This window comes from Brienomyrus brachyistius, chromosome 7 (genome assembly GCF_023856365.1).
Source record: "Brienomyrus brachyistius isolate T26 chromosome 7, BBRACH_0.4, whole genome shotgun sequence".
Taxonomy (NCBI): domain Eukaryota; kingdom Metazoa; phylum Chordata; class Actinopteri; order Osteoglossiformes; family Mormyridae; genus Brienomyrus; species Brienomyrus brachyistius.
The window spans coordinates 8,778,263-8,806,098 of NC_064539.1; the positions used below are offsets into that span (position 1 = coordinate 8,778,263).

A 27,836-nucleotide genomic window follows, 5' to 3' on the forward strand; every position below is an offset into this window, starting at 1 on the left:
GACAACCCTTGTCAGTAATGCAACCTGTAAATTGTAAACTGTTTTATGTTGTGTGATCCACGCCAGTTTGGCAGGGTTTTGTGCTGGAAGCTATAGACACACACAAAGCAGGCATTTCAGCAAAGGATTTGATGATAATATGTCACAGATGAAAACTCTAACTGCCTTTACTAAGCGGCAAAAAAATGCAGACTGTCCTGTTCCTGAATCCCTTAAACTGCTGAACAAGGGTGTTACGATGTCGCAGTGTTTTAAACCCTCTGACTGTACCTTTGAGGGAAGTGACTGTTCTGTAGCATAAAAGTGTGATACTTTATTCATCTCTGTGGGGAAACTGTCTTTTCTCTTGTCCCATCTTGCTCTCCATCAGACACACATACAGCTCTGGAACAAATGAAGAGACCACAGCAAAAGTTCTCAGTTTACGGGTGTGTGCCTGTGTGAAATATACTCTTTTTTTTCAAACTCTAGCCTGGTTCTTCCCTGTTTCTCATTGATGATCAGCTGCTTCTTTGCTTAATTTGTATTCAGTCCTGCTTCTAGGAGCCTGATACACACTGTCCTAGCAGTGCACTTCACACCTGCACTTAATGTCTCCCGTTCTTTTTGAAAGTCACTTGAGATCATCCTCCAATTTATGAGTTGACGGTCCTCTCTAACATTTGAAAGTTGCTTCTGCCATTTACCTTGGTTTTTGGCGATTGTCACTGTCTCCTGCTTCACCTTTTGTGTTCTGCTGTCTTAGAAACTTTCAACCTGGAAGCAACCTGCCTTGTAGTGTAGACTTCTGCCAGCAGATCCAGGATTAAACCAGGATTTAAAGGATAAAAATATCGAGCAGTCTCAGTTTTTTCCAGAGCTGTATATGTCAGACCTTGGGTGAGAATTTGCACCAGTGTCTGTCCGATGACTGACAGGGAATCTTAACCCGCTCATTCGCCCGCTGCAGCTGAGCATTCAGACTGAAGAGGCTCGACACTGCAGACTGCAGGTCCCAGCTTGTCAGTCTGGTTTATAAGATAAAAAGAAGCAAAGAATCTGTAACTTCTTGCCTGGAGGCATCGGAGCTGAGAATAAGGGGCCCTAGTCACTAGGGAGCTGGGATCTGTATCATTCTGGGCTGAAGATTACAGCACAGGGAGGAAGGTGAGAGGCGGGTCTGCGGAGGGAAGCTGCCGTCCTGAGGAACGTCCAGCCAGTAGAAGGGATATGCAGTGACTCTGTGAGGCTGTATTCCTGCCTCAGCAGTAAGCGAGTTGAAAAAGGAGACCTACCTCACAAACGAGAGTGAGAGAACCAAGGGTCACGGTCGTGCAGGTACAGCATGCAGGCGAAGGAAACTCACTAATGGGCGAGTCACGGATGTGTGGATATAGCCGCTGTGGGGGGCGGGAGAATACCCAGAAGGCCGTGGTACATGAGTCACCAAACCGTAATAACAGACGTGACCCTCACAGCTGAGGGTTAATTAATGACTCAGAGGCAATTCGAACCCTGTCTTCTTGCCAACAAGGTCACACCCCCGTGCTTAAATTGCCAGCATCAGAGACGTTATTATTAAAAGACAAAATATAATAACAACATTACTTTTCAGCCGCCAGGGTACCTAAGGCAAAATGAGAGATAGAGCCCACTAATAAAGTAGTCATGTATTGCAACGTAACAGGCATCCTGTCCCCCTAGTGTTCGCTTTGTGAATAACACCAGGCCACCCATGTGGGAAGCTGCCATATTCTCAACACTGAGCCTTTTTCTCCAGTCTGCTGGGATTACATTCTTGTCTATCATGGCTGTCTCCACTCAAATCCCCCTCCCACCCTCTGACTAAACCCCTTCTCTCTCCTAATGACCGAATGATGGCATTTTCGCAGTGTGGATTTCTCACAAAGCCGGCAAAGCGTAAATAAAAGGATTCCCGCCCTGTGATTATCGCTGTACTCGGCGAGATTAGACAAAGGTATCCAGCGCACCGTGGCGGATCCGCTTGCAGTCGGCAGGCAGCTGGCGGCAGATTAAATGGTGGGACGAGGTACGGGCGGTGCCCCCCCCCACCCCTGCATATTCAAGAGCCACAGCTGTGGTCCTTTCAGCACCAGCAGTCAAGGACTCCCCCCCGGCAGTGGAAATCACCAAGAAGCCACAATACGAATAGAAAATAGGGAAAAAACCTAAAGAACATTTTTAAAACTGTAAGAGTAACGGCAGCAAGTAGCGTAGGGGGGCCGTTCAGACAGCAGCGACTGCTCTAAGGCTACACGTGACACATGGCTTCCCCCATAAAATTGCAGAAAGAACTTGGATTAGTCAATGTATCAATGTAAATTCATTTTATTTGCTATTAAAACTGTAATCTATCGTACTAATTAAACCACAGCGCTGATCGTTTTAAAGGAGTTGCTTTTCACAGTATGTACGTTAATTTTCTCTTTGAAACCAGGATAAATATGGCCCGTCGATGCCTATTGACGAGTGCTTCACTGGGAGTCTATGTACGAGTTCAAGTACGCTTTGTCCGAATGGAGAATAGACAAAAGCCTATTGGTGTTTTTGGGGCCTAACCGGACACCGTGCTTCACTGGGAGTGTCTGGCTGTGTCTGATTTCAGGGGCTGCATCGTTTGAAGCATGCGGTCTACGAAGGTGTACCCTTTGTGGGCTGCGTTCTTTGAAGATCAAACAGAAACCGCTGTCAAATAGGACGTTCTGGTCTACGGACAATTCCCTGTTTGTGTCCCGTGATGTACCTGCCCTTACCCTTGAGTAGTAGGCTCTCACCGCCTAGCTGGGACACACCCAGTTTACCTCTGTGCTATGAATCTTGGGATTTGTTAGGTTGAGATGAAAAGAAGCAAAGAATCTGTAACTTCTTGCCTGGAGGCATCGGAGCTGAGAATAAGGGGCCCTAGTCACTAAGGAGCTGGGATCTGTATCATTCTGGGCTGAAGATTACAGCACAGGGAGGAAGGTGAGAGGCGGGTCTGCGGAGGGAAGCTGCCGTCCTGAGGAACGTCCAGCCAGTAGAAGGGATATGCAGTGACTCTGTGAGGCTGTAATCCTGCCTCAGCAGTAAGCGAGTTGAAAAAGGAGACCTACCTCACAAACGAGAGTGAGAGAACCAAGGGTCACGGTCGTGCAGGTACAGCATGCAGGCGAAGGAAACTCACTAATGGGCGGCGAGTCACGGATGTGTGGATATAGCCGCTGTGGGGGGCGGGAGAATACCCAGAAGGCCGTGGTACATGAGTCACCAAACCGTAATAACGCTATGAATCTTGGGATTTGTTAGGTTGCGTGAACGATCCATCGGGTGGATCCTTCATAACTCAGCAAAAAGAGAAGGACACATTTCTAGAATGAATGTTTAAAATAGGACTTACAGCCTTATCGCACCGCTGTGACGCATCCAGCCTTTCAGTGCAGCCTAGGAAGGATACAGCCCTTGAATTCAGACACAGCCTATGAGAGCTTCTTAGCTATTTTTGTTTAGGCAGCGTTCACTGGACAGCTAAACATGCAGTCACATATTTTAGAGACACCTGAACGCCAGGCTTCTCTGCATATTTCTCTGCATGTTTGTGAGACGTCACAACAAGACAAGATTAACTACCAGTAACATTAATGCTCAGAACTGACACGTTTCACAAGCAGTTGGAGGTGTTGCCTGTTAGTATTAATTTATTCTGTTGCCTGCAGGGGCACAGAAGTTTTCGTTGCAACCGTGAGTGACAGTTTATCGTCACGTATGTCATCTTTCACCATTGGCATTTGTAAATATTGTAAATGAAGTTGCTATCATTGAGATTTCAAGTTAGATCTTTTGTTTAATTTTTCAGTGAAAGTTCAGAGATTTTTAGTAGACTAGTTAGCTAACTAAGTTGTCTGCATCCTCAAAATGGTCAGATTGCTTGAGAAAGAAGCCATGCTGGTATAACAGGGTAATAGATCATTTCAAAAATAAAGGAAAGCGGAATTTACACATAAGTAGCTGGTTGATTAAAATAAGAAAATAAGAGCTTTTTTGGTTATATAGCCAGCTGTTGACTCTAGACTCCACCCATTTTAAAAGCTCCCCCCCCCCCCCCCCCCGCTTCTGCCCACAAGTGATGGTTTGGGTGGGTCCCCCCGCTAATGCGCTAATGCCAAGCCAAGGCATTGGGAGCAGGTGCACACACACGCACACACACACACATGGCTGCATGCTGCATTGTAAATCCAAGGAACATATCACATGTCTCTGTAATGCTACATCAGTGACCAGTGGAGATGGGGGAGCTGAGACAGGGGCCTCGTGACAGTGCAAGCTGGGTCCTCCGAGTGAACAATAAGGTGCCCTCAGATGTGCCTGTGGAGAGGGCGGGGGGAGTGAAAGGGGCGTGAACTGTGAGTAAGTGAAGAAAACGTCGGAATGCACTCACCACTGCTGCACTTCCTTCTCTGTAACTGCGGGGATGAAGGAGAAAATGCCAGTCAGTCAGCGAAACTAGCCCCCACCCCCCAGTTTCGTCATTCCCAACTCAGTAAACATTCAGCTTCCCAAACCACCCCTTCCAGGCCCTCCAAGAGACAGCCCCCCCCCCACTAAGCCAATTACGTTACTCCACCATGGCGCTCCTGGTCGCCATAGCATCCATCCATAATTTGGAAGCATAAAAAACATTAACTCCTTCCTAAAAGAAGCATGATCCTGTGCTGTCCAATCAGAGTCGAGCACGAACTGGAATCACCTTCTCCTCTGAGCTCAGTACTTCGCTGTACTTCAGCTTAATTCACTGAATAAACTGTTTTGCCACCTGCTGGCCAAACCTGCTAGTGCAGCCCTGTAAGATAACATGGTGGCTTATAGCAGGCAGCATCATAGCCTGACATCTCTGGTCTGGGGGCTTGTGCAATTTCCTGCTGCAGCCCAAAAGCATGTATGTAAAGAGTTCAATCCCCAACTCCCCGCCCCATAACCACTAGGAGAAGACCTCATTGACCCCCCCCCCAACAGCCCAAACCTACAATCATTTCACATGTGACTTGGCCATTCAAATGGCCATTTAAACAGAGACTTCACATAGCATTAATGACCTGCACTTCGCTTGCTTCCACCAATTCTTTACAAGCTATTTCTGTATCCCAGACCCAGATTGAGGCCACCCATAAATACATCACAAAATGGGGGCAAGGCGAGAGCTCGGCTGGCTAGCGGCAAACCCAGTGAAGCCTTTATATGCTGAACACGGAACAAGCATGCTAATTGGCTCTCAGTGGCGCCCTCTAATGGACAGGGGAAATCTTGCCCTAGGAGGGCTGTGGGGTCTGAGGCCTTTTCACTAAACCCCACTAGTCTATTTATTAATTAAAAAGCCTTGAGATGGTAAGTAATGTCACCTGGCTTTTGGGAGTATAAATAATTTAGGCAGGGCCACATTCCAGTCGGCGTGCTTATCTGCAGGAGACAGGTGGTAAACCTGCATATACGCTGACCCCTAGAGGGCATTACAGTACACCGCCAAGTGTCAGACATGTGACAGACCCATGGGCCAATGGGAAGCCGACGGGCAAAAGCACAGATGCATGGAGCAGTGTCGTCAAGCAGTACTTACAAGCTGGAGCTGGCCCTGGTCATGTGATCTGGCTGAGTGCTTTCGGGGGAGGTATTTGTGCCCTATGTTGTCCCAGGTATAATTAAGGGGTTTAAGGGGGATCCGTTCCCAAGGCACAGTACTCCTGTTGTGTGTCTGCATTTCCGTGCCTCCTCCTCTGCCGTCCAGCAGGAAAGAAGGCACTTTATTAAATCGGCCCCATCCCTACATGTAACGTAACCGGCACTGGGGTGCGTGGAGTGGGTCAGAAGAATGGCTGTAAGGGGGGGGGGGCAACCACAGGCGGCCGAGTTCAGAGGTAAGAAAAGGCCCCCTGCAGATACGAGTGGGACCGATAAACCCCGAAACATCTCTGTGTGACTAAAGGAGCCACTGTAATAAGGGGGGCAATGGCTGTACCACATTCAGGCTGGTCCTGAAACTATGGCGATGCACCAGTGTGACTGTACTGTGCCAGACGTCTTTGTAGGGGCAAGACAGAGGAGGAGGGAGGGAGCGGAGAGCGAGAGACAGAAAAGGATGAACCACAATCAGGCTGAAGAGGGAGAGGTGGGCGGGGGGGGGGGGGGGGAGGAGTAGACGGCCCAGGAGAGAGGGGGTGGGTGGGGGTGCCTTTTCAGTTACGGGTGACCCTAATTACACACCAGCCTGTTCTCTTCCTCAGAAGCAGGGAGAGAAAAGAAAAGGAAACTGGCGGGGAATGGAGGCTGGGACGGGGGGAGCGGGGAGAGCGTGGGCGGGGCCCATGCAGACAGTGAGCCAGCGGCACAAAGGCTGACACGCGCCCACACACTCACAGACACACACACACCAACAGGTACAGCAACCGGGACAATGGCAGGACACTAAAGAACCCATTAACTTCTACACCACGGACATTTACTGTACAGTGCCCATTTATTACTGACAGTAACCTCAGTCTGTGGTATGACTGACCCTAAAAGGACCTAGACAGTATTATGTGACACAATGAAGAATAACCTAAAGGGACAGGCCTCTGAAGCCCATCTTTGTGAGTGCTCCGCCCCCTTAACCACGACGACGACGAGTCCTGCTTGTTTGCCGATGGCTGATTGGACCAATGGGTTATCGGCCCATGCTGAAAAGCTGGTCACGACATTGTGCTCAGCCGTTAGCTAACCAACTGTAGGGGGGGGGTCGTCACAGACCCCAAGAGGGCACCTGCTGTCGTACCGCAGGCATGGCCTCCAGGCGTAAGTTATGCGAGTCACATCGGATGGAAGCTAGCTTATGGGAAACAGGATCTGGCCCGTGATGAAGTCAGTCAGGCCGCCTGAAGGCAACAGTAAACAGAGCCTTTGTTCCTCAGGAAGGTTGAAAGGGAAACTGACCAGTGATCCTGGTGTAAAGCATCCACAGAGGGGTTAAATAGCAAAACAGAACCTGAACAGACACGCAGATGGGATTCGCAAAACATCGAGGTCTTTAGGGAAATTACACACATACTCCTGTCTGTCCATGAATGCACTAATACAGTTAAAGCTCTTGAATTAATTACTCATTAGCCTGACAAAAAAAAAAATTAAAAGGCAGTTCCATGGAAAGGTCCATCCATAATGCTGATAAAGTGCTATGAATTTTTATCAAGTTTCATCCTAAGAGGTTACGTAAAAAGATCTGTAAATTGATTTGCCGTCCATGCTCTGAGACATTTTGTTTGGCCAATAGGAGTCTAAATGTCACATCCATCAAGTTTGAGTTGCATTAATTTAGTATTTAGTATTAGTATTAATATAGTATTAGTATTAGAATTTAGAAAAAAAGTTCCTGCTTATTCTTCCATACATAGATATTTTTCGTAGAGTATATTTTTGCATCTTGGCTGAGCCCCAGAAATGGCACTTTTTATAAGTACAGTGAATATATGTCAGGGAGAGGAGCCTGTATTCCATCAGAATGTGCTCCACCCCCCCCCGATGCATTCCTGCTCCACATGATCAAGAGGCTGAGACAAGAAGTGAACTCTGGAGATCCTCTCTGACCCTGTGCAGCAGGGTTATGGTTGAGGAGCGAGAGAGAGAGCTGGTACTCACAGTAGGTCTTGCTGGTCAGCTCCTCCACCATCTCTGGCTTCAGCTTGCTGTTGGACTTCCCCATGGCCGAAGCTGGGGGAACACCTTGCCCCCTCCCCTCCCGTTCTTGAGTCTGGAAGACGGGGTGGTGTCGTTGAGCTAAGAGCAGCCCCCTCTCACAAAAGCTGGCTGGGTTGGCTGGCAGCAGATAATCCGCTCAACCATGTCACATTCCTGCTCCCATGTCGACCTCCGCTTTGTGTCAGCTCCACGCCGCAGGGGGGCTGTGTCCATGGGTGGCAGAGGCTGGGGGGCTCTCTTCAAGAATCACCTCCTGGGAATCTACCACCTGGAGCCCCCCCCCACCCACTGAGATCCAAAGCCTCGTTTCAGGAGCAAGTCCCCAGGAGATAGCCCGCTTACCCGGCTCGGAGATGCGAGCTCAGTGCCGCTGTCTTCAGACTGTAGGATCTGAGAGAGCGAGAGCGAGAGGCAGGCGGACTCCCAGCCTGTACTTGCGCGTGTGAGTGTGTGTGTGTGTGGCGTGTTGATAGCGTTGTCCGTGGTAACAAGAGTCACCAACTCTTAGCTGCCTGCTCCCACACAATCCCACCCCCTCTAAACAAGCCTATATAATTTTCAACCATTCTCATTTCCTTCCTTAAATTCTGCTTAATTATACAGAAGAATATGAAAAGAAACTTTTAATAGAATGCATCACTGTATATAGGTGAAAATAAACTACAAGGTGTGTATTAAAATGCATAATATATTTAATATATTAAGTATATTATAAATTAAATCCATTGTGTCACATTCAATTCTGGAACCTTCAGCATGCTGCCTTGCCACATACGTTAATGTCAGACAGTAATGTCTGGGAACGGGAGTACCTCTGAGCCCCCACCCATACCCCCCCACCTCCCCATACCAGGATGAACACTGTGCTCACTCTGGTCTCTTTCATCAGTGGTTGCTGCTTAGTCCAACTGTCTCAGTATCTCCCAAGTTTCCCAATAGAAAATACCATAAAATATAAACAACACTGTCCTTCAAAAGATCCGTTGAGATCCAGTTCCCGTCCTTCACTGTTCTACCTGCACCTCATCTTTATTTGATCTTCTACAGCCAACTATTGATTTTGAGATTTTCCCTCCACTCACATGAACGTCAGTTCAATATTGTATTTTCACGACTTCATTAAAGAAAATATGCTAGATGGTACAAAGGGCAAAAAAAAAAATATCAGTTCAAGCTTTAATTAAGAGCAAGTAGGTTATGAAAAAATCTTCTGAAAGTGATGTGGGTAACTGCATATTCATGAACCTATAAATAAAAATAAAATATGAACTCTGGTTTAAATATGCACATCTCAGGCAGTTTATTAGAATCGCTGTGGAGAAACAGTCTCAAGAGCTTGGGTGGTTGATTCGAATTTGGAGGAACTTCCTTATTTGAGACACAGCAATGCAAGTATTTGTGGAGAATAGTCCAGATCCACACGAGCATGCAGGCGGCATCTGGCGTCTCCGCTTGAGCTGTCCAGCGAAGCTTTGGACAGCAGAGATGAGAGCTTCAAACACGCACCGGAGCCCACAGCTTGGGCCGCCGTTTGCTTCTCGGCGACACCAATCGTGATGCTGATAACAGAGGACCAGCATCATAACTGATGGTGATGAGTAGAGCAGGCTGATGTGAGCAATATATCGACTTATTGACTTTTAAAGCGGGAGCGGCATGGTGGTGCAGTGGTTAGCACTGTTGCCTCACACCTCTGGGACCCAGGTTCGAATCTCCGCCTGGGTCACATGTGTGCAGGGTTTGCATGTTCTCCTCATGTCGTCGTGGGGTTTCCTCCAGGTACTCCAGTTTCCCCCCCACAGTTCCAAAACATGCTATGTTATTAAGTGTGCATGTGTGAGTGTGCCCTGCGATGGGCTGGCCCCCCATCCTGGGTTGTTCCCTGCCTCATGCCCATTGCTTCTGGGATAGGCTCCAGACCCCCCACAACCCAGTAGGATAAGCCATTTGGAAAATGGATGGATGGATGGATGGACTTCTAAAGCAGTGCTTCTCAAGGACCCCCCCCACACACACACACAGGCTGTGATATTATTTCTCTTATACACATTCTGCAAAGATGACAATTGCCTTTGTTTATTAATATAAACATTTTAATTTGGTCACACTGCCAAACAATGCAATTCCCTTTGTCTTTCCACTATGTCCACCAACACTGTTTGTTTCTCATTTTATAATATTATTCTCAAAACAGAAGGTGCATGTTTATGAACAAAAAATGAAATCTAAATCCTATTTGGCAAATGACTCTAAAATACATGTATATATCACTCCAGCTGGGAGGCGAGTGTCGAGTAGGCGGGGTTTACCACAAAGGTTGGGGTATCAAATGATAACAGGCCCCTCGTTAGAGACCCCACCCACATTGCTGCAGCTGTATACCTCACTGAATGGTTTGGTTTTAGCTGCAAATTCCTTGGATTCTGTGTAACGTCACAACGGTTTACAACCAAGAAAGAATACTATTGGTTTTTAATAAAAATCATTAACAAGGTCTTAATTATAACACACAATTAGAGTATATGGATATAAATGGTATTGCATTATGTTGTATCTTGTTTTAAAAAAAAAAATCAATACACCATAAAAAGTCTAAACCACTCAGTACTAGGTTAAGCCTTGTCGTGTTTTATTCTACACATTTTAAATAAACCCTGCCCCCCCTTGGGTCTCACTGAGGCCCTCTAGTGGGCCACAGCCCCCCACCACCCCCGGTTGAGAACCACTGATCTAAACATTAAAAGACAAGAAAATTAGAAACTTTGATAAACTGTCAAAAAGGAACATTGCCTGATAGCACAAAAAAGGCCTATCACAGCGCAGAAATGAACGCAATTCTAACCAATCATACGGTCGTCCTTTAAGAACGACAACATACAAACACAATGCAAAGTTGATTGATTTAGCAAGGCATGTCTCTTGCTTCTGCCTTGGTAATATGGAAGAGGTGAGCGCTTCTCTAGTGGAAGTGACGGCTCAGCAACAGGCTCGCCAACTTTGGTCAGCTGTAGCGTTTGCAAACAACCCCAGAGATTTCGCTGTTGCTAATTTTAGGTTTATAATGAAATATCGATTTGCTGTACACTTCAGTCTGAAAGTGTCTGTGTCACGAGGTATTGTAGATACACAGGGTGAAAAAGACAGCGGTATGGGGGTATTTTGGCAGTTTAAAATGTGACATGCACTGGTGCTGTGTACTGTAAACTCTGCCAAGAAACTACCACCCAGTTGAAAACACAGAATGCATGGGTAGTCATTAAAGTCTGCAGTCCATTCAATTTGTGATAATTTTTTTATGTTCTAAATCAGTTTAATGGGAATCCTAAAAGAATTTTAATCAAAAATGGAGCCTTAAATAAATAATTACTTAAATTACTATATATAGCAATAATTATCAAGATTGACTGATATAAAGCAAATTATTTTGCCATATTGCCCAGCCCTAATTTATATCAATGGATACCTTTACTTAAGCAATCAAGTTATGTCTCAAGGTTTGTGCCTTGATGACAACCCATCAATAATCCAACACAGTCCGACAGCGACCACAATTCCCGCGCAATAGGCTCGGGAACCGTGCGGGAAGAATTCTAAAGGGACACATTAACTGATGGCCACTAAATGCTCCAAGAAGAGGCCAGGATTGTGTTCTCCAAAGCATCCTAAGAGCCAGCAATGCGGAGGAGGACAGGGAGAGAGCCCCAGGCAGACAAACTCTTGAGGCCACCTCCTTCCACCTGATGAGACAGGCTGGAGGACGACTGCCCAGCGCAGAACATGTCCACTTGAACCAAGTGCTAAATAATATTGATATCAAGAGAATATCTTCTCCTAACTGGGTCAAGGAACATGAAGGTTACCAAGAACAAACCATAGCATTCCTTACACTATCCCATCCTCACAAACCTCCGAACACTCACCACCCTAGCTTGATTCCCACAATGTAGTGGAAAGTAACAGAGCTACACAAAGCACAAGCTCTTAAAATATTAATAATAGTATTAATTTAAAGGGAAGAGTATATAAACTACTGTGTTGGATCCTTTGTAAAGTTTGAGCCTGATGATGAATCCGAGTTTGAGGGTTTATGTAAGAACAGAAGAGGGTATTTAAATAACTGGAAAACATGGGGGAGGGAATATTCAAGTCTGGGGGAGTTTTACCTACTCTGGAGTTGGAGACAAAGGCAATGAATCGATTATACCCTGACAAGCAAAAAGTACTGCTCCATTCTTCTGAGAAATACGGCATCCTCTGCTTTGGATCTGTGTGGAGATATTCATATTGCAAGACATTAAGCCCAAACATAAGAGCTTTGCAAGCACTTAAAAACAGCAATAAGTATTGACTTTCATGGACTATCTTCTTCAGTCTCCTGAGGAAGAACCCCATCGAAAATTTACAGAGGCACTTGAAGACCAAGGAAGACCATCACCCACTAAGACCATAAGATGACCTTTGTCACCTTCGCCTGGATAACATCAGGTTATGTACAGACTCCATGAGCTCCAGGTTTTCACTCAAATTATGCTGATAATATCCTTTGAAAAGGAGCAATTTCATATTAAATTGCAAAACAAACATTTCCATTAGTGGTCTCAGACTTTTGGAATCCATCGTGAGTGTAATTTATATCTTTGTAGGATATCTGTTTCACTTTATTCATTTCCTTAAATATAATGAGAATATACATATGATATACATTCCATAAAATTCCCCACTTTTAATATCATTTGACAGATGATTAGACTGTCATTTATTATGGGTGCAAAATAAAGTCAATGAGAACGTTTGCCCAGTTCAAAGATCTGAAGTTTGCCCAGTTTGTTACAAGACAGACAGACGAGGCTTATTATTTACAAATAATTAAACAAAAAAGAATCCAAATCCAAAACGAAAAATAACCACCAAGAAGCGGGAAAAAAGCACCCTTCTATCTCTCAAACTGCACACCCAGGACTGCCACAGAGGAAGTCAGCATCGATCCCCACGGCGGTTCCGTCTGGTAGGAATCTGCACCTTGGACACAATCCTGATGGCCGTTAGCTCGTTTGAGCAGGAAAACCACAACCCAAGTCTCCATTTTCACAGCAAGACAAACAAAATCCACCTGTGTGGATTTGTTTATTTCCCAAATGGTTTCAAACATGCTACTCATGTTTACTTCATAAAATAGCTAAATCGACGCAACCTCCTTCAGTCCTGACAGGGAAGCAAAATGGACAGCGTTACACCCTGAACATGACATCGCGGGTGGCAAGGTGGCTGCAGGTAAGGGTATCCCATAATCCACAGTGCAGCCCAACCGTCGTCCACAGCCTCCAAGTTCTGCACAGTCCAACACCCTTGGGCTCAGGTGGGGGCACAGCATCGTGACGCCGCTAAATTAAACTCTGGCGCCACGTCACGGACAGGAAAACGTATAAATGATATACGGCGGGGGGGGGGGGGGTGTAAATAGGTGAACATCCGTTATGGCCCAATCCGCTGACTTTGTACGCTGACTGCCATTTGAAGTACCAACAGCCAGAAGTGACCCACAAAGTGAGGAGAGCCCTTGTTTGTGCAGCTAATAAATCGCATTAATAACATCTCTATCATATTAAACACAATAAATTAACCATCGTCAACAAGAACGCCACCACATAAAATCTAAATAAATACTGACAATTCAATGAGTTTTCCTTGACGGTCCGCTGAAATGAACAAAGTTCAATGTAGGAGAGGAAGAAGTGTTGGTACAGCAGAGCACCAAAATGTGGGCGTGCTTGTGCAAGAGCGTGCGTGTGTGTGTGTGTGTGTATGGGGCTCTGTTGATGTGGTCGTTCGGCAGCAGTTGTCCTTCACAAAAAAAAAAAAAAAAGCACAAAGCCAAGTATAGACAAGTCCCAAAAGATCCTGAAGACTTGAGGGCGGTTCAGAACTACAGTCCAGTTCAGAGCTGCAGCCACAAGGACCAGATAAAGGTGAGGGGGTGTTTACTTCTGCCAACCGTAGATGTGAAGATCTTCGCAATCAAGCCATGCTCTCTCTCTCCTCTGAAGGTCCGTTGGAGACCTTCTTCACCTTCTTCACGCTCTCCGTCATACCCGTCGTCGACGTAGTGACCCTGGAATGGATGAGGGACAGGAACATCAGTGTGCACGGAATTTGACCTCACTGAGACACTCGTACCGAACGCAAAAAAACCTCTACAACAAAGCAATAAATCAATGAATTATTCAACTGCATTTTCTCTAATCACGGTCCTTGCTGACAGAGATGCCAGCTGAAGTCATACCTCCGCAGATGGCTGAAAAAGCAGAAGCAGGAAGAAGCCGTTGGTGCCAGTGAAGGAGTGACCTGGCATCCATTCATCACGTTAGGCTGCCAGTGACCTGACTCACATCTGCCGTTCACTGCTTGGCACACTGACAGTCAGCAGCTGGAGAGCAGAGGTGATCTCCACCAGCCAAAAGCCTCACCTGACCCTGCTGCTCGCTCTCTCTCTCTCTCTCTCACACACACACACACACACACCATGTCTGCCTCAGTACCATCCAGACCCAACAACCAAGGATAGATCTGAAGAGTTGAGATTCACACATCCATATCTATCAGCTAACTTCATTCCTAACAATTCACTGCTTTTGTGCCAATCTAAGAGTGCGATCTCACACCCCATAACTTATAAAAATCTGTTACAGAGAAAGACGCACCACAAGGGCAGTGTACGCTCCTGCAGATTCAGAAACAGCGCCTGTGATCGGAAGGTCACCGGTTCAAAATGCTCTCACTGTGGGGGCCCTGGGCAAGGGCTCCAACCTCCAACTGCCCCAGGGACTGTCTGACCCTGCCTTCAAGTGTATGTACCCTCAAATGATCTCCATACACTGAGCAGCTTTGGATGAGCCTGCAGTGAGGTGACTGGTCATCATCCTCCTCCTCCAATGCAAGCCCAAAGCAGGAAGCTCCAGCACCAAGCTGGGTCACTCCTCAGCCCAGTGGGAAGCCACATGGGCTGGTCGGCCCGCTGAGCAGCTCTCAGCTGCAGTCCAGTAACTCAAGGTCACCACTCCTCCCCAGGATGGGAAAAAATATCACAGCATGTCCCCCCCTGCAGCCCTCCCCCACGAAAGGCTGCTGTCACAGAGCAGGTGTTATAAGCACTGTCCAGGTCCCCCGCACGGGCTGAAATGTGGGTCGGGGCACCATATGGGACATGTATAGAGCAGGGAGGGGGCAAGTCTGTTCTCATTTCACATCATTTTATTATATTATATTATATGAAAAATAAAGGGATATATGTTCTTGAGAATCTAAAGAGGTCAGTTCGCAGTCCACTGAAGGAAACAGGGCTTTTGAATAAATAAAATGCAATTCTCACAAGAAGGAGGGGGGGTGTTGTCTATAATTTATTGCATGATTCTCAGTCCATGCATCAGCCTGCTTTTACGCACGGCATGAATCGAGTCATTAAGGAGTTTAAATTTAAAGATGTTGATTTATCATAAGCCTGCCCATCCATCCATCCATCCGACAATTTAAAGACAGCAATTCGCCTAAGTGTGTTTTTGAACCGTGAGAGGAAACACGGGGGAAAAAAGCAGAGAAAAACTGCCAAGTCTCCTCCGCCATTAGACGCCAGAGACGATGAGTCCCCCCCCCCCCCCAACACTTATCTCATGAAGCTCAAGGTACTGAATTAAGGAGAAACCTTCCTTTCACACTTCATAGCTTTTAGGTTCAATTCACCAAGTCACCAAGAACTGAAAGCATAACTAAAGCAAGCAGGTTGTGTCACCCCCCCCCCCCCATCATATTTGTTCAAGATGCACTGAGATACCGTTGATCTGCATCGATATGCGTGGATGATCTAAAAAGGGCATATTCTGTATATCATTCGTTATTTAGTATCTCACGTCGTAATGTACTGATGAACGTACGATAACTTGGAACTAGATCACTTGAACAAGCTAATCAGATTTTCTTCATAATGATAATTCACACAAGCTAATGCTGATTCCACTAACATGTGATTCTAACATAACACAGCGAAGTGAGCTGGAACCGCACTGTAACTTGTGTGTATTCGCGGTACAGGTCAGACGCAGCCTGGCTCCTGTACACCAATGGAAAAGCACCAGTAGAAATTCACTCTGCACACAGTCGAAGAGTCGGGAGGTATGTGCGGCTCAGAGGGTTAGAACGGTGTGCTTGTTATCAGAAGGTTGCCAGTTCAAATCCTGAGGTCAGCAGACTAATTTTACCATTGGGCCCGTGATCATGCGTCTTACAACCCCCAGGTGTTCCCAGGTCTGGCTGACCTTACTTTCTAAATTATGCATTGCTTTGGGTAAAAGCTTCTGCTAAAAAGATAAATGTAAATAAGGGAGAACAATCTCGAGAACAGGGCAGAGTTTAACGTCAGAGGAAGCAATTCCAACATCAGAAATGTAACCAAACACAAAAACATTATGTATTTGGACATAACTCATGAGACAGCAGCAGATGCACTGGATAATGGACTTTGTAAAAAGAATCAGTTGAGTTTCTTCATTTAGCGAGATTAAAAAAACTACTTCCACCAGGTGGAGAAATAAGAGAAATGTGTGATAAGAGGAGAGAGGAAAAGGACAATCAGAGCTCCTAGTTGAAGTTATTTATGGAATCTTTCAGCCTGGAGATGAAACAGGCCAAATCTGCAGGGTGTGGAACAGTCTGCAAGGTAGGTGGGAGGGATGGCACCATATAGCAGGACGCAAACTGGGAGACAGATGAGCGACAAAGGAGAGAGTGGGAAGATGGGGGGAAAAGAACTGTAAAGCTTACACATGCTCCATCTCCAGGTCCTCATCCTCCTCCATTGAGAGGAGCAGGTAGGGGTTGTGGGAAGCGGGCCGGAATTTGTGCCCCGTCAGGAAGAAGAAAACCAGCGTGGCCAATTCATCCAGGAGCTGGGAACAAGGGGGCAGAAAGTGAAGGGTGGGTGACATGGGGCAGGGTGGAAGCTGCAAGGATCCTGATTGGCCCGCTACACAGCAAGGGTGAGCACAGGCTCCATGACATGGACACTGCATTACCGTCCAGGGGAGTGGAAATCACATCTGCCATTTGTTATTAAAAACAAACCATTTTTAAAATGGTCTGATTTTTCACACGTGCAGAAACCAGACAGAAGAACTGGTCAGAAGCCACTTTAACATGATAGTTATCAAACTCACATGACGAAAGTCATATACAAAACCACGCTATGCTTGTTCACACACGACAACGGCAATGGCGGCACAACAGTGTTTCTCCAAGACATTACAAAACAGTGAAGGTCCCACCCCCCCCAGTCCCAGGCCCAGTCCCAGCACCACTGCCCTTGCGGGCGAGCTCTGCCCCCAGGCTGTACTCACCTGGTACAGCCACTTCCACTGGAAGGGGACAATAAACTTGATGAGGATAGCGATTATGCGGGTGAAGTAGATGTAACACACAATCTGAAGGAGGGAGACGGAAATCTGATGAATCAGCAGCAAGGTAAACCGCACCCTGGTCAGAACTGAGAGTCTCACTCATATCGTTCAGCTAGAGAGAGGGTGGGATAGCGGCTTCTCTCTAAGTGTGGTACACTAACACGCTAATGCAGAAAAACACTCGGTCAAAGAGTTAAAAATGGCTTTTCCCAGACCTATTTTAAGACTTAATGACAGCTACAGCTGTATCCAAATATGAGCTTGTCGCTGTTAGGGGCCATACAATTACCAACATGGCTCCGGAGCACCATGCTGGGTGGAGGCGTCGGAGGCAGCTGCGTAATGGAAGGCGGGAGCCAGGGGGGGGGGGGGGGAAATCACTTACCATCACGTAATAATGCCTGAACAATATCAGCTGGGCCAGATTGACGGCAGCTGGTGAAGAAAAATAAAGCAATGAAGACGATTTAGTCAGAGGGTTGTCATACCCATTTCCACCCATAGGGGGCAAACACTGTCATTGTGTACGAGCACAACAAAATGTTGGTGTGACCCAACGTCGTTAAACGTGTGATTCATTTTCAATTTTCATTGGAAATTTTGTTTAGTTTTGGTTAGCTTTCAGAATGATTTTGCATTTTTGTATTTTAATATAATCATATATATTACTTGTTTATGCGAACGCACCGATTGGACTGCTGCTAAAATTTCATTATACCCCACACGACGACAATAAAGGACCTTGATCTGACTCTGAATTTTAGTTGCAGAGCTGTGTCTCTGATCTTTAGCGAAACCTTCACGAATACACACTGCACATTATACACTAATATCATCAAAAAGCCAGGAATTATTAAATGGTCATTTAAATGGATTACAGTTCCTCCAAAGGGTAACGTAACGACATTTGATTTTATTCCGTTTGAATTTCGCAAGTAGTATTTATAGTTCTCGTTATAATTTATTTCAGTTTACAATAATGTTTTCTTTTAGTTTTCAGCAACTCGGTGTAACCTTGGTGTAACTCGGTGCATGTGACCATGGTAACTCACCTAAATGGTGTCACAGTGCACCGGGCCCCCATCTTAACCTATAAAAGCGCTAATCGCCAACGAGCACTTTGGATCACTGAACCATTACGTACGAAGTACAAACAGCAGATTAACAACTGCACCAAGAAAAACGCGATTATAAAAGGAGAGAAAAGGCTGAGGATAAGTGGCCACATTTGCGAGCTCCTAAGTGCCCCGTGTTTGGACGATAACCAGGATAACGACAGGCTGCTTTGATGAGGGACGGGCCGGCGGCTTTCAAGAGGCAGGACGCGAAATGAGACAGGGAAGCACACAGAAGTGAAAACATCAGGGCATGCAGCCGCCCGAGGGGGGAAACACCACTATCCACATCGCCATCTTCCCCCCAAAAATAACACACAATATTGTTGGACGGACACCAGGGAGCGAAAACACGTGACTCAGCGGACAGAACGAAACAGACAGCCGCTTAATTTAAGCTACGTTAAACAGAAGTGAATTGATTAAATGAGTTTAACAATCTGTTATTTTAAGGAAAGCAAATGTACACTACAGTACTCGACCAACTGACTTATCCATCCATAAATACAGGCAGTTTCCAGGTTACAAACGAGGTCAGTCCCCTAAGTTTGTATTTTAAGGGAAATGTAATGCAGAAAAACAACAATACAGTATATAATAATCATTATGCAGTAATAATAAAAGTAACTGCACCATTGTATTACACACGATTTTTTTATATAATAGGAAAGAGCCACCATAAAGTCTAAGTACCACTAGTCTGTAAGTCAGACGTTCTTAAACCGGGCACTGCATGTATTCAGGGTACAAGGCAGGGGACTTTCGGAATGCCAGTCCAGCACAGGCCACATACCTACACACAAAGGGTAACAGACACCAACCCACCTTCTTTTTTGGCACAGAAAGGCACAGAAACATTATCTGACCACCTAACCCCAGAGGGGTGAAGCCGTACCACTGCTGACCAAACCCCTGATCATTAATTCATTAAAATTTATATTCAAATCGCTAAATACTGAAGGTAGATCACAGGCCTCACGATTAATGCTGTGTGATTCTGCAAATTTCCTGCAGAAAGGTGGTGTTCTCAGCATGCAAATAGCTAGAATGAAGGTAATAACCTGGCTGGCTTGGACAGAACTGAAAACAATGGAAAAAAAAAACACGACGAAGGGAAAGGGGATTTCTGTAACGACACGTGTCCTAAAATGCCCCCGTGAGTACCATCCACACCACCGGGAGGCACGGAAGCATGGGCGGACTGCAGAAAGGGGCGGGACGCTAGTGTTTGCAGGATTTACAGCTCCTACTGAACTGCAAGCAAACAGGACCCAGGAACCGGCAATGGCTAATGCCAGAAAAGGTGAGCGTAGGGAACGTCTGAACCAGGACCGAGCGGCCAGGGATGTGGACCTACGACTCTGTAGCGCCTCCATCACTGAACAATCTTTTGAGTCTTTACATTGTATTTCCCCATGACAACTGGGATATTAAGAACTTACCTCCATTCTCACACAGCAATTTAAATTCAAATTTTGCTGTCAGGCCAGCTTACTCGGCCCTGCCAGTGCCTGCAGGACGTGCCCATTCCCCAAACTGGGGGCACCTCTCTCACACAAAAGCGATATTTTTATCTCTGCTCCGGCAGTTGGTGGGGGGGGGGAATTAAATGTTCCTATATTCCAGTGTTTCCCCAACGCGATCCTTGGGGACCCACAGACAGTCCATGTTTTTGCTCCCTCTCAAATCCAAATGTAGTCTGTCTGGCAGGGAGCTGTGAGGGAGCAAAAACCTGGACCGTCTGTGGGTCCCTGAAGACCGGGGTGGGGAACACTACTATATACATTTCTAGACTGTTAGCTAAACCTGGCCTCTTGTGCGGCGTTTGCCTGGTCTCCCTGTGTAACATAGATCTCCTCCCACAGTCCAAACACACACAGTTTGCTGACTGGCTCTCCAAAGTTCTCCATAGTCTGTGCACCCTGATGAACCTTGTGTCCCACAAGAGCCGGCTCTAGTTTTTCAGGGGCTCTAGGCAAAGCTTTACTTGGGAGGCTGCCCTAAGCAGGGAAACTGATAGTCATTTCATTTCCTCCAGAACGCAGGTAATTCCAGAGCTTAGGCAACTGCCTGCACCCACAGCCAGACCCGTCTCAAACAATCCCATCAAATCCAGAGGTATAGACTGTGGAACGCTAAGTGCATACCTTTTCCATCTGTGGCAGAGGCTTCCTGCAAGTGTCTGATAGACCTGTGCAAGTCACAATGAGGCGAGGTCAAAGATCAGCACTGTACACAACTGGACTGTCATATTAACACAATTAGACTACAAAGAGAAATGTATCGGGATCTTAATGAAACAATTCTAACACTAGCAGAGATTTTATAATTAAAGCATTTGTTTAAAAATACTTTTAAAAACGAAAATCGGATAAAATTTCCCACCAAACTGATTGAAATTTTTTAATTTAATAAAAGAAATCACATTTTTTCCCCCGTGCATTAAATACACCGATTTCTTCAGTTTTATTTACTTAAAAAAAGGTTCAGATAAAGCAACGTCTGTAAACTGAGCCGTACCAGACGACTGGAAACAGAATCGCACCACAGCACAGGAGGTCAACCAGGAAGAGGATCTCCTTCCAGAGGCCGTACTCCGTCGTACCCTCCTCCGTCGACTCAATGATGATATATGCCACGTTAGCCAGGACCTGGAGTGGGGGGGGGGAAGAGCACACATGCGAGTAAGGGCTCAGATTTCAGTGTTTACCTTTTGTAAGTGGGAGGAGCTTCAGTGCCAGCATGGCTGGAAAAATATTTGCACTGCAGCAAAAGGCTGTGGGGCTCTCAAACACCTGCAGAGGGATGACGATCATGAAGATCTTCTTGTCTTTATCTGACAGGATGTGTTTGACGAAGGCCCAGCCGGTTCCGATCAATGCGATGGTGATGAACAAGAGCGCCCCCTTCAGTCTAAGAAGGGAAAGACACAAACAAATACAAACTGTCTTTTACAGCTTTAACACTGGATTCATTGTCTGCAGTTTTAAAACCTGACAGATTTGAAATGATTACAGGGAAGCAGGGGGTTTGTGAGTTAGTCTTTCTGAGTCACTTCTCAGTTAGCAACTGATTTACAGCTGAACCATTCAGAGAGGCATCCAGACCGCAACGCCCTTCTGCTGTATGCAGAGGTGGAAGCCCACTGAGCTCAGGAGCCGTGAGACAGTTTTCAAAGCAGGAGTTCAAAACATGACTTACAGATGTGTGATGTAATACACCACTGCCCATCCTTCAATGGGGAACCCCTGGTTAGAGATGTAGTAGTAATCAATCTGAAAGGAAGCATGGTCAATCAATCAATCAATCAAATGAATCAATCACATTTAATTTAGTGCTCTGCAGCATTTTTACAAGCCATTTTGTCTCCCTGTGATTTAAAAGGATCTGTCCGAAGAGCAAACTTCAAATGCAACGTTAAGTGGTATTAAAAAAAAAAGGTTTATATACATGTGCTGGTGCTGGAAGGCGATATTGTTTTAGTTGGTGTTCATACAATCAGAAATCCAGACAAGGCAGAATCTGGCACTCTCTCGCACAGCCTGCGTGACACAGCACGTCCACCATGCCCAGTGACGTGGGGGCATACGGGCTGCGGTCGTGCCAAGTTCCATGGACACTTACAGCGTGGAAAACCAGGGACAGGGACTTGGTGAAGGGAAGGGCTGTCATCAGCCAGTGGATCTTATAGACGTCGGCCCTGAGGGAAAAGAGGAACAGGTTAGGAGGGAGGGAGAGAGACAGATAAAGACCAGCAGAGAGAACGATAAGTCAGGGATTTGATAAGGATTTGAATTCTTTCTTCCCTACAACCTTAAATGAGGCTGTAAATCCCGTATTGGGCCACACGTGGAGAGCGTGTACACTCTCGCCAAGTTACAACACACGGATGAGTTGTACGCTCAATGTGCCACGTGAGGCTGCTTCAGTGATGGAGGTATTGAGTGCAATACACAGACCAGACCTGATTCCAGGACACCGGATGTCCCTCAAGGGGAAGCACTATGTCATACTCTCAAGAAAAAAAAATACATCTTCCAACTGTCCTCTCTGTCCTGATTGCATATCTATTTATACCCATTTATAACTAGGCCAGCATGGGTAACAGCACAGTTGTTCTGAACTCTTAAAACGGTAGAATCATTATTATATTTTAGCCGTCTTACAGCTAGTTTGCTAGCTTGATGCCATAAAATACTTCATCTACGCTCCTTAAGTACTTTTGTGACCGTGCACTGGTATAGTCATTCTTTTTTCATGTACGTCACCAGTGTAAAGTATATTAAAAGGCTGATGTTAGGTACAAGTCAGCCATCAACATTTAACCTATTATGTAATCAAAGCCTGCTCTCAAAACCAGCTCCAATTATAAATCAAAGTTTTCGTAGTTTGTCTGCATGATATTCACCTGCCATTCAGAAAAGTCTAAGTTTATACGATGTCCTTGTTTAAAAAAGGAAAGTTAGTTCTTTGTCCTCTATTGGCGAATATTGGTACTGCATCTATTAATTTTAAGATTAAATAAAGAATAAACTTCATTGATCCAACAAAGCCATCAAAATACTTTAATAACTGGGGGAAAGAAATTATGTATTCTGTTTAAAGATAAGCAGAGTTCAGATAAGACACTGAGCCAGCCTTGAGGCCATCCCATAATCCTTTGCGTTCCATGCAGCAGCACAAGGCCACAAACTGCTGCTCCTCTGTGAGACTGACCTGTGCGTGCGGAGCACGTGGACCCACAGCACACCGATAAGGAAGAAGAACATGGACATGAAGATGTAGAGTTTGGGCAGGGGGATCTCGCCGGCGGACAGGTAGCTGTTCGGGTTCTTCTCCTCGATCTTGATCTGGATCCCAGGTGGGTTGGGGGAGCCAAGCAGAGCAGCAGCATTGAGGAGGAAGAACCAAAAGCAGACAGAGAGAGTCAGTGAGGCAGGGAACGGAAAAGGGGGTTTTTACGCAAACAAATTCAAAGGCTTCTGTGCAACGAAACCCATGACAGAGGAAAGTACAGGCAACCAAGGGTGGGCAAGTAGGAAAGGAAAAAGGAGTTGAGAAGAGCAAGATGAGGGATAGGAAAGGAGGAAGAAGTGAGAAGATGAAATGGAGGGAAAGAGAAAAAGAGGGTAGGAAAAGAAAAGGAGAGAGGGGGCAGGAGAGAAAAAGGAAGGAAAGTGAAGCTCCTCACATCGATACTGAAGCGTAGGGGTCCCGTTTGTTGCTTTTCCACCACGTAGCAGTTGTGAAAGTAGAAGTTGTACAGACCTTGCTGACTTTCATTGCTGACATTGAAGTGAAACTGGAAGCAGAGGAGCAGTCAGCCACCATGTCTCTGTGTAAAAATAACAATAAAAGAGAAGCCAAAGCTCACCTGAAATGAGTAGCTGCTCCCCTGTCTTTGGAGGGGGTACACCAAACCAGTCTTAACGCCCTGTTAAGGACAAAGGTCACCAATTACGGCATTTCATTACAAAAACGACTCTGTCGAGTTCCACTCGCTGACAGAATACAAGAACCATAAGGGCACTGGAGACTTTGGCTGAGCTGGAAACGTAGCAGTGCTTAATTGAGATACGAATTCACAGATTTAGCAGAAGGGCACCACAGTAGCTCAGTGGGCCACAGTCGCCTCGCACCTCCAGGGCTGGGTTGTATGACTCCTGCCTGTGTGAGTGTGGTGTATGGATGACCTCCCCTTATTGCGACCTTCCTCCAAGTCCTCAGGTTTCCTCCCATGATCCACAGACATGCAGACAGGCTAAGTGACTCTCTTAATTTGACTGTGGTGTCTGTCTGTGAGTGTGCAGGTGTAGGAGTCCTAAACTGAGCTGGCATTCCAGCTTCGTTCCCTCTGCTGCCTGGGATAGGCTCCGGCCTCTTGCAACCCTGACTTGGATAAACAGTGAGAAGGATGGATATCTGGCAGAGATAATCATCCAAATGTACATGTATCGCAATAATAGGTGCAAGATGACAAGAAGTAAAAGAAGAGGTCAGAGGTCACCCGTGTGGCCCAGCCCGCCTCAGGCGTAGGCCTACCTGCATGGAGTCACGCCTCTCTCTGGCTTCGCCGTCCCCTAAAAGGGAAAAGGGATGCATCTCAAACACCATCAGCACCACCTGTCACTGCCGTCTGCCTGCAAGTTGGCATCACCAAAACATCGGCGTCAACATAGCAACTACCAGACACAGAAGTACCAGATATATGTGGGTATCCAGAAAAGTGAGAGTCACCGAACAGCCAATCAGACAAAATAAAAAAAAGAGAGCCAGAACTGTAAATAGTTCCCGGTGGAACCCTGCAGTGAGACGTCCTGCTGTGCGTTAGGGATAGAAGGGCTCTAAGCAGGAAGGTAGCTAATTAAGGATAACACCACTAATAAGCTTACCTTTGGCTCCGGTTGGTGCAGACGTTGGATTGCGTTTGGCACCAGACTCCGCCTCCTTCACACCCGCCTCCGCCAAAGGCACCTCGGACACGATGGCAGGGAACGTGCTGTCCTCCGTTGAGGTTTTCATTCTCACCCTAAGCAATGCGACACAATGTGAACTGGTGGTGCACTGATATAGTTAACAGATTTACAGTGCTGTGTGACGTCTAAATCATGTTGGTATAAAACTATGATTCCACGTCTAATTCTCCGAGCTTAGCCATTTCGAGACTTCACTAAAAATCACCCCAGTATTTGCAGCAATTACCCAATGGACTTGATTTTTCGATTACCTGTGTGGTCTTCGCTAATATTACAGTGTAGGTTCTCCAGCTAAGGATTTTATAAGAAATACTTTTAATGTGCAAAAAAGTCTTAGGCAGTCAAAGAAAATAAGGTTTACTTGATCTTGAATGTTGGTGTTGGTTATATTGTGTCTGTCACAGTGTCAGCTCAATCATATATTTCACACCCTCCTCCCCCAATCATCCATGTATTTTTGTAACTTGACCACTAACACACCTTGTTTGGCTAATCATCACCACATTAAGTTACTTAACTAATTCAAATTAAGTCAGCTGGTAGTGAAATGTAATGAATACATAGAGGTACCACTAAGGAAAGGTTAGGGCTAAAAGCAGCGATCATCTAGCCATCCAACATGGAATGTTTTGTAGAAGTGGTCTTGTCAGTTTTATACTTTTACAGTGTTACTGTTAATCTGCATATACTTACTGTCCAGATAAAAAGGTTTAAACATTCTCTTTGACATATAGCTAACCTCTGAGCTCCACAAATCTCTAATAAAACTAATGTTGATGATGTTACTTCTTAAGATTTTGTAAAATGTTTGTAGCGACATCAAAGTACCGCTGACTTGGGAGCGAAGTTCCAAGTGCTGAATAAGCTGATGAAATCCCTCGTCCTTCCTCTATAGGAAATGGCTGACCGTCCAATATAATCATCTCCATCATTTTAGTAATTATATGTCTTTAGCTGCTAACTTCAAATATTGACTAAAATCTAAATATTGGCCAGCAATATGACCAAGTTTGACACATCAGAGTGATGCTGATGTCTTGATTTGATTTTTGATTTTTGATGCTAACCGATATATCGTGCATCTGTATATCACAGGTACACTCAGTGGGTGGAACTGTCCCATGCTGTCAATCATCACCTGCAAACCAATGAAACCAATAAAGGGACCAACCGCTGCCAGTGACATTATACTAAATCACACCCACCAGGGGAAAAAAGCCTTGCTTCTGCCATCACTAGGAGAACATATATCAGGCTGTGGAATTCAATCCCCCTAAAATGAAACCTAATAGCAACTTGGGCTCCATAAGAAACTAGCTGTCTGTGTGAGGAGAATGTCAGTGAAGGAGAAACCCAGCCAAGGGACCGTGAAGAGTCTCCAGGGTGACCAACAGCACCGGTATTTATTGAGACAACCAGCCACACAATCTGAGATTCCCTTCTGCCCTGTGGGCACATCACTCCACACTGCTCCACATCACTCACTTGCTATGCTTGAAGTCGATCAGCAGCAGAGCTGCAGCCGTATCACTGGTTGGCTCCTTCTTCAAAGCACAGTAATCCACGTCCTCATCCTGCAAAAGCATGCACCGTTAGCTCACACCCAACCCATCACACCTCTGTGCTGTTGGGGGGGGGGTTGCTCACACGATGGTGACCAGACACGACTAAGTAAAGAGGAAAAAGTAGGGGCTCCACTCACCAGGTACGTCGAGAAGCCGTTGCTGTTGGTTCTGTCCAAACTGAAGCCGATCTTCAAATACAAATCCAGCGTGAATCAGCATTAGCATGACATTATAAATGGCTCAATGCCTACATTACGTTAACAAAGAGAGCCCTAGAGGAGACCCTAGGGTCTCAGTCAGGGACTAATCTGTATTACACAAATATGAGAGATATTTTTACGAATGAACTTAAGTCCAAGTCAGATCTCTCTTGTTTAAATTAAACAAAAGTTTGAAAACTGAATATGCATTGGGGTTATGCACCAAGAGCAGACAAATTTCATTTCCAGGTCCAGAAATATTCTGGATTTCTTGTATTTGTCAGTCCAATATACAAAAATTCTGCAGGCAATTTTCTTTACCGTGGAGTCATCAATGTCGGTGTCGCCATGAAGGACCAGGCTGTTCATGGACACATTCATGTACCCATCCTTGTAGAAGCCAAAGGAGTTCAAATGTACCTTATGCCGGACATCTTCCTGGGGGGGGGTACACACAAATCTCAAACAAGTCTCCAAACTCAAAAAATCTGTTACACTGAACTCAAATAACTCAGCATGACTAAGCCGCCAGCCCTTCCCGTCCCCCGTATTCACCTCTGACCCCCTGCAGTCCTCACACGAGCACTGCGTTGTAACTCTGAACCGCGTACCAGCGTCACATAGATAAGCAATCAAGACACGGCGGTTTAACTACCCAACCAGCGGATTGGTAAACAAAAATACGGTTACCATTACTCAAGGAGCTGCGACCAGTTAGACAGACGCCACCGAAAACTTAACACGTACCCTAGATAACCAGCCCCGTTTTTATACGGATATTTATGTACAACTTCCTGTCAAGGGCAATGAGCAACAAAATATACGGAACTTAGGCTAGCTGAAGGTGTAAGGCTTTCCCGCAACCTAATGGCCTACATTTAAATCATCTTAATTGACTTAGCCAACCATTCCTTAGGATTATCAGCGGATATGCTCAAGCCTTAGTGCAGGAAGCTAACTAGCCACCTAATACTACTAGCTAGATAGCTACTCCCTTGAGTGGGGGGGGGGGGAGAGCGTTGAACGACTCCATACTACTAGACCGTGTCGACAGCGACCAGTTTAGCCCGATCGGCGTTACTTCGTACCTTGAGAATGAGATGGTGCAGTCGACAGTGGCTCCATCCGATTAGCAAAATAAATAAAACACTCCCGAACGCACACCTCCTGTCAGCCGCCATTTTTTCATAACAACATCGCCGAGCCGACTTCTGGATATGTGACGTCGTGATGTCGGGGGCGTGTCCTAATTAATCCAGCTCCTCCCGCAACTTCCGGGTTCCGTCACCACGTAGAAGCAGTTCTGCGGTCAAGACCCCCGCTGCGCCTACGACCC

The 27,836-nt window shown here is 45.9% G+C and overlaps 2 protein-coding genes across 4 annotated transcripts in view; both read right to left on the reverse strand.

Annotated features, from left to right (window-relative positions):
- LOC125746198 (neuronal calcium sensor 1-like) overlaps nucleotides 1-8,131 on the reverse strand; it is a 32,700-nt gene extending 24,569 nt beyond the window's left edge. For 2 of the 3 annotated variants that reach the window (XM_049019925.1, XM_049019924.1), the window contains exons 1-2: nucleotides 7,642-8,024; nucleotides 4,415-4,439 (exon numbers count right to left, since the gene is read on the reverse strand). In XM_049019925.1, the coding sequence (XP_048875882.1) occupies nucleotides 4,415-4,439; nucleotides 7,642-7,705 (89 nt within the window). In that variant the 5' untranslated portion in view covers nucleotides 7,706-8,024. The other variant, XM_049019926.1, reaches the window with a different exon arrangement.
- A 4,195-nt stretch (nucleotides 8,132-12,326) lies between these two features.
- Nucleotides 12,327-27,745, reverse strand: gpr107 (G protein-coupled receptor 107). The gene is made up of 18 exons (XM_049018937.1): nucleotides 27,589-27,745; nucleotides 26,822-26,938; nucleotides 26,438-26,488; nucleotides 26,221-26,309; nucleotides 24,652-24,788; nucleotides 24,302-24,339; nucleotides 23,634-23,693; nucleotides 23,451-23,561; nucleotides 22,976-23,109; nucleotides 21,884-21,959; nucleotides 21,461-21,534; nucleotides 21,055-21,172; nucleotides 20,780-20,910; nucleotides 20,407-20,450; nucleotides 17,530-17,579; nucleotides 17,085-17,168; nucleotides 16,513-16,637; nucleotides 12,327-13,810 (listed from the first exon to the last, which is right to left on the reverse strand). Exons 1-18 carry the CDS (start codon nucleotides 27,679-27,681, stop codon nucleotides 13,717-13,719), a joined length of 1,626 nt encoding a protein of 541 aa, XP_048874894.1. The 5' UTR covers nucleotides 27,682-27,745; the 3' UTR covers nucleotides 12,327-13,716.
- Between the last annotated feature and the right edge of the window lie 91 nt (nucleotides 27,746-27,836).

What these genes read in the sequence shown, in the direction of transcription:
- gpr107 (XM_049018937.1), bottom strand. Translation starts at nt 27,681, where the DNA reads ATGGCGGCTGACAGGAGGTGTGCGTTCGGGAGTGTTTTATTTATTTTG. An exon ending in CCCTACGCTTCAGTATCGAT is followed by an intron (nt 23,110 to 23,450) that starts GTGAGGAGCTTC and finishes CCTGGGATCCAG; the next exon opens with ATCAAGATCGAGGAGAAGAA. An exon ending in GTGTATTACATCACACATCT is followed by an intron (nt 21,173 to 21,460) that starts GTAAGTCATGTT and finishes TTCCCTTCTTAG; the next exon opens with ACTGAAGGGGGCGCTCTTGT.